At 37.7% G+C, this 10,799-nt stretch overlaps 1 protein-coding gene across 1 annotated transcript in view; it reads right to left on the reverse strand.

The window, feature by feature from the left end:
* LOC127448061 (polypeptide N-acetylgalactosaminyltransferase 5-like) overlaps nt 1-10,799 on the reverse strand; it is a 28,121-nt gene that overhangs the window by 14,676 nt on the left and 2,646 nt on the right. Inside the window, exons 3-8 of the mRNA XM_051710333.1 lie at nt 5,299-5,418; nt 4,723-4,858; nt 4,346-4,465; nt 3,283-3,400; nt 2,874-3,203; nt 2,649-2,729 (exon numbers count right to left, since the gene is read on the reverse strand). Coding sequence (XP_051566293.1) covers nt 2,649-2,729; nt 2,874-3,203; nt 3,283-3,400; nt 4,346-4,465; nt 4,723-4,858; nt 5,299-5,418 — 905 coding nt within the window. The remainder of the gene's footprint in view (nt 1-2,648; nt 2,730-2,873; nt 3,204-3,282; nt 3,401-4,345; nt 4,466-4,722; nt 4,859-5,298; nt 5,419-10,799) is intronic.

Consider the following 10,799-nt stretch of genomic DNA (forward strand, 5'->3'; position numbering starts at 1 on the left):
CTTCTCTTTACTGTTGTACATGAAACTGGTGTTGAGCGGGTAGAATTCAATGAAGCTGTCAGCTGAGGACATGTGAGACGTCTATTTCTCAAACTAGAGACTCTGATGTACTTATCCTCTTGTTCAGTTGTACATCTGGCCTTCCACATCTCTTTCTGTCCTTGTTAGAGCCAGTTGTCCTTTGTCTTTGAAGACTGTAGTGTACACCTTTGTATGAAATCTTCAGTTTTTTTGGCAATTTCAAGCATTGTATAGTCTTCATTCCTCAAAACAATGATTGACTGATGAATTTCTAGAGAAAGCTGTTTCTTTTTTGCCATTTTTGAACTAATATTGACCTTATGACATGCCAGTCTATTGCATACTGTGGCAACTCAAAAACAAACACAAAGACAACGTTAAGCTTCATTTAATGAACCAAATAGCTTTCAACTGTGTTTGATATAATGGCAAGTGATTCTCTAGAACCAAATGATCAATTTATCATGATTACTCAAGGATAAGGTGTTGGAGTGATGGCTGCTGGAAATGGGGTCTGTCTTGATTTGATCAAAAATGACTTTTTTCAAATAGTGATGGTGCTGTTTTTTTATATCAGTAATGTCCTGACTATACTTTGTGATCAGCTGAATGCCACTTGGGTGAATTAAAGTACCAATTTCCAAAACAGCAAAATCTGTACATTATTCCAAACTTTTGGCCGCCAGTGTGTGTGTGTGTGTGTATATACACTGCTGTTCAAAAGTTTGGGGTCACTTGACTGAAATGTTTCTCATGATCTTAAAAACCTAAGGCATATTCTTAAATGTTTCAAATGAGTTTTTTAATTTTTAACATATTAATTGATTTCATTACAAAACTAAAATTGTATTTAATTTTATTTTTTTTGTATAATTTTATTTTTTAAATGGATGACTTTGACTGAATAATAAAGAAAAGCAGCCAATAAGTGCCAGGCATAGATGGGAACTCCTTCAATACTGTTTAAAAAACATCCCAGGGTGATACCTCAAGAAGTTGGTTGAGAAAATATCAAGAGTACATTTCTGCAAAATCTAGGCAAAGGGTGACTACTTTGAAGATGCTAAAATATAACACAGTTTTGATTTATTTTGGATTTTTGTAGTCACAGCATAATTTCCATATTTCCATTTCTATAATTCCATAGTTGTGATGACTTTACTATTATTCTAAAATGTAAAAAAAAAAAAAAAAAGAAAGAATGAGTAAATGACCCTAAACTTTTGAACGGTAGTGTATGTGTGTGTGTGTGTGTTATATATATATATATATATATATATATATATATATATATATATCTCAGAATAGTATTCTGAGATGATATTCATCTCACCACAATTGTACAGAGCGGTTATCTGAGTTACTGTAGACTTTGTCAGTTTGAACCAGTCTGGCCATTCTCTGTTGACCTCTCTCATCAACAAGGCATTTCTATCCACAGAACTGTCCCTCACCGGATGTTTTTTTGTTTTTGGCACCATTCTGAGTAAATTCTAGAGACTGTTGTGCGTGAAAATCCCAGGAGATCAGCAGATACAGAAATACTCAAACCAGCCCGTCTGGCACCAACAATCATCCATGTGATTATCTAGGCTGGAATCGGGCAGATTCGTCTTTGTGAAGGACGCATAAATCAAGCCTCATACAAGGTTATCCTGGAAGAAAACTTGTTTTTTTCTGCTCTGACAATGTTCCCCAACTCTAAGGATTGGTTTTTCCAGCAGGACAATGCTCCATGCCACACAGCCAGGTCAATCATGGTGTGGATGAGGACCATAGGATCAAGACCCTGTCACGGCCAGCCCAAACTCCAGACCTGAACCCCACTGAAAACCTCTGGAATATGATCAAGAGGAAGATGGATGGTCAAGAGGAAGATGGATGGCCACAAGCCATCAAACAAAGCCGAGCTGCTTGAATTTTTGCGCCATGGGTGGCATAAAGTCATCCAACAGCAATGTGAAAGACTGGTAGAGAGCATGCCAAGATGCATGAAAGCTGTGATTGAAAATCAGGGTTGTTCCACCATATATTGATTTCTGAACTCTTTCCAAGTTAAAACATTAGTATTGTGTTGTTTATAAATGAATATGAACTTGTTTTTTTACATTATTCAAGGTCTGAAAACACTTTTACAATACAAGTACTTTTACAGTAATCTATTAACTAGTATAATTACTAGTGAATAATTATCTATTTACTATATATCTGTTTAACAATACATTTATTTTTTACAGTAAACTATTTACTACACAATTATGTTGAAAAACAATACAATTCCCTGAGTGATTTGATTATATTTCATTGAAATATTATGTTTCTTCTTATTTTTTATATCAGTATCAAATATCATGTACATAGGGATGTTATACTGTATGTCACATTTTATGTTGCTACCGTATATTTTATGGTAAAATACTGGCAACCACAGCTGCCAGTTTTAATGTTTACTTTGCATATTGCAAAGTACCGTGTTGATAAATAGGTTTATAGTCTGTATAGAGTTTTCCAGCCTCAGTAATGAAAAGCTTATGTTACGCAGCACAATGTTGCTTAAATGTGCAGTTTGCGCAGTGAGAAACAGGCCTAAATTATATAACAGAAATGGTCTTATTATTTGGATTTACCTTATTTGTGAGATCACATTTATCAAAGGACAAAATGCCATTTTGAGATACCAAACATTTTCTGTTTCCAACGTTGAAAATCTAGAAGAAGACAAGCGATTGCGTCAAAACAGAGAAGCAAAGATCTGACCAGAAAACAAAGGGTTAATTTGGACTATTCTAACTCGAGAAAAAAAATCAGTTTAATTAATCATTCTTTCATTCATTCATATATTTTCTACATACCAGTCCTTCAGCTTTGACCAGAGGGGCATCCAGGTCTGGGAACACATTCTCCAGGTACCATTTAAAGCTCTTACACTTGAGTTTCTCTCTCAGCTCAATCTGTTCAGTCAGGTTTCCTATATCAGTCACGCTCTTGTCCAACAGGTGGTGGTAGCCGTGACCGTAAAACAGCTCTTTATATTCATCCAGCCACACCTCTGCCACCCTGGCCAAGTTCCTTTCCACTGTCTTTACCCGATCTTTAGGGAACTTGTAAGGGTTATCACCACGGAAGATGTGTCCCACACGTGAGCAGGGGATGATCTCAATCTCGCCACCACACATCCAGATCTACAGCACAAATAACACATTAGCTGGTGTCACCTGACAATATTACACTATTATTAACTCAATATCAAAGTCTGTTTACCTTGAAAGAGATTTCCATGTTTTCTCCTCCCCACACATCCAGGCCTGGGTCATATGCCCCCAACTCATAAAAATAGTTCTTATCTATTGAGAAAAGACCCCCAGCCATAATAGGACACCTGTGGAACAATAAAAACATATGGTTACAGTGTCCTATTAACATTTAAACTACCAACCCCAAAAGATGAGATCAATGCAGGTGTGTATGGTGCCATATATATTCTTACATACTATAATATAACCACAGTATAACCTATATAACCAGATTTTTGGTCACTTCATGCATTTTTACTGATCGGATAGCTATGCCCTCCAAGATGCATTTGAGACAGAGAGCAGTATCATCACTGAGGTGGTTTGAGACTTTATCAGCATGACAACAAACTTGAATAATAAAACTGTCTTTCCTAACTCAGCAAAATAAAATCAAAATGGGTAAAACGGATGAATCTGGTATCATACTGTATGCATACAGCTTAATCATAGGCAGTCCACAACCAAAATATCAGTGGTGACTAAAAAGGAGTTGTGATATAAAATCCAGTGAGTGTCTTCTTCACGTATTCAAGGGATTCTGGTGACTTTATTTTCACCAAACTCATTTTAGTGCATGTTAATTTTGTGTGATTGAGAGGTGGTCGCATACTGATTTAAATGTGGATATGGATGTCATTAAAAAAGGAACGTTTTACATGAACTTGTTTTATTTTATCCATAATTAAATAAATATGTTTAAATCCAGTAATTACACTAACTTTAAGTAACTTTAAATGACATTAAAAGTTAATAACATTTAAATAAAAAAATGTAACGTTAATTTCAGAAAAGAAGACATTTTCTTTGCACATGCATGTAGTGAGTGACAGAGTCAGCTTTTCTCTTCTCACTAGTAATTTGGATTTGGGGTAAGGAAACTCATCCTAGACAAGCAGTTATGAGTAGTGTTATCCCAGAACAGCAATCAGTATCCCTTATTGATATCTATAGATTTATAAACACATAAATATACAAGCATGCCCATGATTTTTACCAGCTTTATACACTCTCCATATGTTGGACATCACCTGATGGGGTCAGAATCCTTCACGTGGTTCTGTCTGATATATTCCTCAGGCAGAGCGCTCCAGGCAAACACCAGCGGCCATCGGAAAATGCCTCTTTGGAAATTATCAACCAGCATATAACTTAATGGAAAGAAAACAGGTCATTGAAGAATGATGCAATGAAAAGAGCTCTGGAGTCTCATAAGGACATCCTTTGGGTTACTATGTATTAAAGTACCTTGGTGTAGCATGTAAATACCATGGTATTTGATTATGGTAATCATTCAGTAACATAGTCTACTGTAAAAAAACCATAGTATTACCATCACTGAACTATGGAAATACCACAGTACTTTCTTGCTCCAAATGCATTTGAATGACTGAATAACTTCCATTACCTCATGTCCTTATCACTGATGACCTCAATAACAGGACACACCACTTTCTTGCGGTCCAGGTAAACTCTCTCTAACAGAGGCTCCAGCCAACCCACATTACACTCAACATGCGAGTCCAGAAATGTCAACACTTCACCTGCAGATGAGACAACATCTGTTGAAACAACTGAAGAATGTGATCTGTTTGTAACAGAGAAAACAAAACTGTCTTTACCATGTACTGCCCAACAAGTGTAGAGCAGAGAACATCCCACATCCAAATATGTATACATTCCAACTACAGAGAATGTCAAATGAGTAGGATGTCTGAATACGCAGTATTCATGAAACTGTGTTTGAACAATACCCGGACAACGTACTGCATCTGCTGAGATTCTGAAGTGTGCAACCTGACACTTATATTCAGTACAAACTCTGAAAATACAGGAAATTGGGTGCAGCAAAAAAAATAAAAAAATAAAATAAAATAAAAATCTAATAAATTGTCTCTACTCACACTGTTCTTGTCTGAACGGAATGTTTTGGCATTATGGTAATAAAGTAATGTGAACTGAAATAAAAGTGAGTGTGTGTTACCTGTAGCAGCAGCAGCTCCTGCCATCCTGGCTCTGATGAGACCCTGCCTCTCTTTCAGCCGAATGATTCGTACTTTAGGGAACTGAGACATATACACATCCAACTGCTCCCTCAGATAGTCTAAAACACACAGAGATCCTTCAGATAAAAGCAAATCTGCAGACAGATGAGGACTTACATCTTTGAACAGAGGGTAAGCATATTAACCTCATGAATGCAGAATGTAGTCATGACAAATAACGCATTTTATAATGCAGATTTATTACTTTAAAGGTGCAATATGTAACATTTTTCATGCAATATTCTCCTTTATTTTTTTTGCCAATGTGTGAACAGCTTGTAACGCAACTTAAAAAATGAGCTGGCTTCATTCAAAGCTGGCTAGCTAGCTAACGCTGACATAGGCTATCGTATAAATGCAGTCAATGTATCATGCAAAGAAAAGTGATTACTTCAAACTACAGTCTCTCATAGTCAGAACTCCATCCACACTTTGTTTTAGTCCTGTTCCAGCGCTGAAGAGTCAAATATAATATACAGTCTCAAAGTTTGTAGTAAAACAATCATAACTGTGTAATTTAATTATGCTACCTCATCTGTCAGCATGATGCCGGTGAATCGCGTTCAGTCTCTTTGTACGTTACGTCATTGTTTTGGTCGATGCTCACTCGCATCCCTATGGAGTGTGTGCACGAGCAACAGGTAGCTGGCTGCAGTTCACTTAACGGCCACAAGTGTCATTAATAACAAGGGTTTCTGAATCTTACATACTGCACCTTTAAATGATCGTCGAGTGGTTAAAACAGCATCTTTTACTGATCTTGTGTGAATTATACTCATAGAATAAGGAATGAAGTCATTGATTACACATTTTAATGTCGTATTAGTGATGTTTTGGAGTGTAATTTAAGACGTTATCCACTGGAAATATTCCACTGAGCCGCAACTCTCAAATCTCATTTGTGATTGATTGTTTTAATTTAAAAAATGGCACCTTTGGACAAATCATGTCAGGTATGAACACAAATTAAATCTGAGAGCTAAAGCAGAGAAAAAGATTATCAGTAAATAACTTACACTTCACTTTATCCTCACACAAATATATTGCATGGCTTAAAAATACTTTTATATATAGCGTACTAGTCACATGAACTTCTTTTATGATACTTTAATGGAGCTTGTTTTTGTTAGGGTTGGAGTAAAAATCACCATTCACTTTCACTAGCTGGGTTTCCATCCACATATTATGAATTTTTGGGATAGCACATAAAAATACTGGATGGAAACACCAAGAAGTGAATAAAATCTTTAAAAATGCACATAAAAAAAAAATTTATACTCACTCGGTGTAATTTTGTTTAAAATGTTCTTTGATGTTACCTTCCTCACGATTCATTCTCAAAATATCACGACTTCAATTTCATAATAATACAAATGTATTCTTTAAATTTTTACTTTATTCTCAAAATATTAAGACTTTTTTGTCGAAATCTGAGATTTTATTTATTTATTTTAGGCACTAAAACGCTGTAGTAGTTTAATGTATTAATTATTTATTTATATATATTTATTTATATTTTTTATTTTATGCATAATTACTCACAACTATGGTATTTTTGGCAGAAACTATGGCTGCTATGGTACATGTTTGTGGGGTTGCAAAATATGATGCTTTCCAGTACAGACTGGATGTAAATGAATTTATTTGAGTTTCAATATTTTTTTGTTTCTTTCTACAATTTTGGAGTGTGCATATGAAAAATATTTTAATTATCAACTTGCTTCTTACTTAAACCTATCGATTTGCTTCAGAAGACATTCATTGATCAACTGGAGTTGTGTGGATTACTTTTATGCTGCCTAAATGTGACTTTTGGACCGTCTCAAAGTGCTGGCACCCGTTTACTTGCATTATAAGGACCTGACAGAGCTCTATCTTCTTCTAAAAATCTTCATTTGTGTTCTGCTGAAGAAAGAAAGTCATACACATCTGTGATGGCATCAGGGTACGTGAATAATGAGAGAATTTTCATTTTTGGATGGACTATCCCTTTAATTATGCTACCTCTTAAGATATCTCATTTTGGCCATATTTTAAGGTAGCATCGGATGTATCCTTCCCCGGGTAGGCGATCCCAGAATGCACTGTGATGAGCTTGTGTAAAAATAAACCCAAGATGGAGGACTAAGCGAGAGAAACGTAGTTAATAAATATCCTTATAATCCCATTCAATACTGAAAAGTATCGATACATAACAGTTTAATATGACACAAAATCAACTTTTTTACCCAAAATGTGTGTGTCATGCGTATCAGCTCATTAGAGGATTGCGTCATTTCTCTCGCGTCACCTGTATTGAAATCAGTTGTGAATCGAGTGTTCCGTGCGCTGCGCTTGAGGAGCGCTATTTGAATCATGTGCGGAGCTGCTGCCTATGCAGAGCATTCCAAAACACTCTCTTATGACACATTATTTCAGTAAGAATGCTGCCTTAGAAGACAGCTGCCTAAATAGGCAGGAGACAGCGAGATGTCTACGTCTCGTTACTCTTTTTTTTTTTTTTTTTTTAAGTGTGTATTTTAAAGCTGCAATACATAACTTTGTGCTCTCTAGCAACATCTGTGGTTGAAAATTAAAATTTCAAGCAATTTGCAGAAGAATACATTACATCAGTCGTGTTCTGGCACTGCTCTTCTGGTGGATGAATATCCCAATCTGAGCTTACCTCATGCTGATATTATGTTATACATTTAAACATTTGAAACAGAACTATTACTTGCTTTGATGACGATAAACAACACTCTTATTTACATATATTTGCATGAATTTTACACTTAAATTGCTTCTCTGACACTACACTCAAAGCACTATTAAATACAGGGGACTCTCCTCAGCCACCATCAGTACATCTTAATATGATTATTCAAGTTTTTAATATCTACTATTAATGTTTTAATTTAAATTTAAGAGGTTAAACTTGTGATATGGCCGACATGAGCTCAATAGAAGACTTCATTATTTGTATACTATATTGTCCAGCCTCAGTTACTACAACAGCATGTCTATGCAATGCACACAATAACGCCGTAAACCTAAAACATAAAATGAGGATTCGATAATAATGGGGATAAAATATGCTTTATTAAACATAAAAATAATATGCTTAAATATGCAATATAACAAGAAGTCAATTTCTGAAGTCATACATATTAAACATGTTACAGTAACTTAACCGGACAATATAGATACATCGCAATCGGTTAACACACAAGTAAGGATCGATTCATAAAAGAGTGACAAGCAATATAAGCTTCAACAACCCTACCAGAAAACATATCCAAGCATTAAAGCAGGTAAACAACTTCGCCAAACGGATAACAGATAAACATCCATCTAGACTGCAACGATGCTTTCCTGAACTGTGTGAGTGTTACTGAACACTGATTGTTTATGTACTCAATCAATAATGGCAATTTGTTCATTTTTAATCAAAAATTTTACATAGTGAATCTTTAACGTTTATGGATTGGCCCCATTCCCTTCCATTTTAAGACCTTCTAGTATAAAGCTCTATATGGAGGAAATCAAACCCCTCAAACTGCTAGACAGCCCCTTCATTTCAAACAGCACTGACGAGGTAAACAGGAAACGTCCTGGTTACTTGCGTAACCTCCGTTCCCTCATGAAGGGAACGAGACATTGTGTCGATGTAGTGACACTAGGGGTCACACTTGGGAGCCCGAAACACCTCTGGTCTTTGAAAAAAGGCCAATGAAAATTGGCGACTGGTATTTGCATACCACTCCCCCAAACATGGGTATAAAAGGAGCTGGTATGCAACCACTGATTCAGGTTTTGTGCTGAGGAGCCGAGACAAGGTTCCGGCCATTTCAGCGGGTAGTCCATCATTGTGGCAGGAGGGACACAACGTCTCGTTCCCTCCATCAGGGAACGGAGGTTACACAAGTAACCAGGACGTTCCCTATCTGTCACTCACTTGACGTTGTGTCGATGTAGTGACACTAGGGGTCCCTATACGAAACGCCACAACTGGCTGAACTGTGTTACGTGAACTGGCGGTGTGTGACAGGCAGACCACTGTGTGCCCCGAGCCGCGAGGGTTCAGGGGAGAGCGGAGGGTTCCACTCTAGCCCAACGCTATACAGCTGCCCAGGAAAGCATGTCCATCATCTCCGCGTCAGCCTTTGACTGGGTGACCGTACCCGAGTGGGGGAGCCAGCTGAGGCTTCCGCGTCCAACTGGACGAGCCCGCTCTCCGATGCTGCGCTTGAGAGCTCATCGCCTTTGCGGGCTCCGAACAAGAGGTCGAATCCGCCGTGAGACGAGCCAGCAGACTTATCCGGAAGCCCGATCGGGGCAGACGAGCGTGCTGGGGAATGGGAGATCCGTGGGGGGATACCTGGCGGAGGTACTCCCATTGGGATCCCCAAATCGCCCCCAGTGCTAGCCACGCTGGCCTTACACCCGTAGGTAGAAGGACCGAGGCGGGGAGCCGCTGGGGTGGCTTGCTTTCTTACGAAGGCAAGCCACGACCGCAACGTTGCCATGGTCATGTTCTCGCAATGAGTACATGATCCATCCACGAACGCTGTCTCCGTGTGGGTAGCGCCCAGACACGAAAGACAGCGATCGTGACCATCAGAAGGAGAGAGATAACGACCGCAACCAGGAATAACACACAAACGGAAGGGCATCTTTAAAAAGATGTTCCATGTGTGCCGCTCTTTTAGAGAAATATACTCTTTTATTTCTGCCAAAGCGCCCAAGGGCGTTCTCTGCAGTGCACCAGTGCTGAGGGGGGACAAGCCGCTGAAATGCGCCGTCAGATCCAGCAGAGGTGAATGAACAGTCGGGAAAATTCAGCTCAGTGAGCATTGACCGTTCGGCTCCGAAGAGAAAATCTGAATGACTGGTTGCATACCAGCTCCTTTTATACCCGTATGTTCGGGGGAGTGGTATGCAAATACCACTCGCCAATTTTCATTGGCCTTTTTTCAAAAACCAGAGGTGTTTCGGGTTCACAAGAATGACCCCTAGTGTCACTACATTGACACGACATCAAATGAGTGACAGATAGGGAACAAATAATACACATGATCAGTTTTTAAAATACACATCATCATCCTTACTCAAATATTTGGTCATTTAAAAAAAAAAAAAAAAAAAAAAAAAATCTTTTTCCTGCACTAAATGGTAACTTGTATAGATTTATATATAATTTATTAGAGCGAATATATTAGACTTTATTTTTATTACAACTGTAAATGTTAGGCTCTTAGTGTTTTTTATTATTATTATTATTATTATAACAAATACTATAGTTTAGAAAAGACCAGCTACAGTACATTAACCTACCCACAGTAATTAGGAGCCATCCATGGTCTTACCTGTGGTAATAGCCTTATCATTACAAATGCCTTTGTTAAACAAGTGTAGAACAATGGTAAACTTTCATAGACAGTAGGCTAGTACAATTTAG

This window comes from Myxocyprinus asiaticus, chromosome 11 (genome assembly GCF_019703515.2).
Source record: "Myxocyprinus asiaticus isolate MX2 ecotype Aquarium Trade chromosome 11, UBuf_Myxa_2, whole genome shotgun sequence".
Taxonomy (NCBI): domain Eukaryota; kingdom Metazoa; phylum Chordata; class Actinopteri; order Cypriniformes; family Catostomidae; genus Myxocyprinus; species Myxocyprinus asiaticus.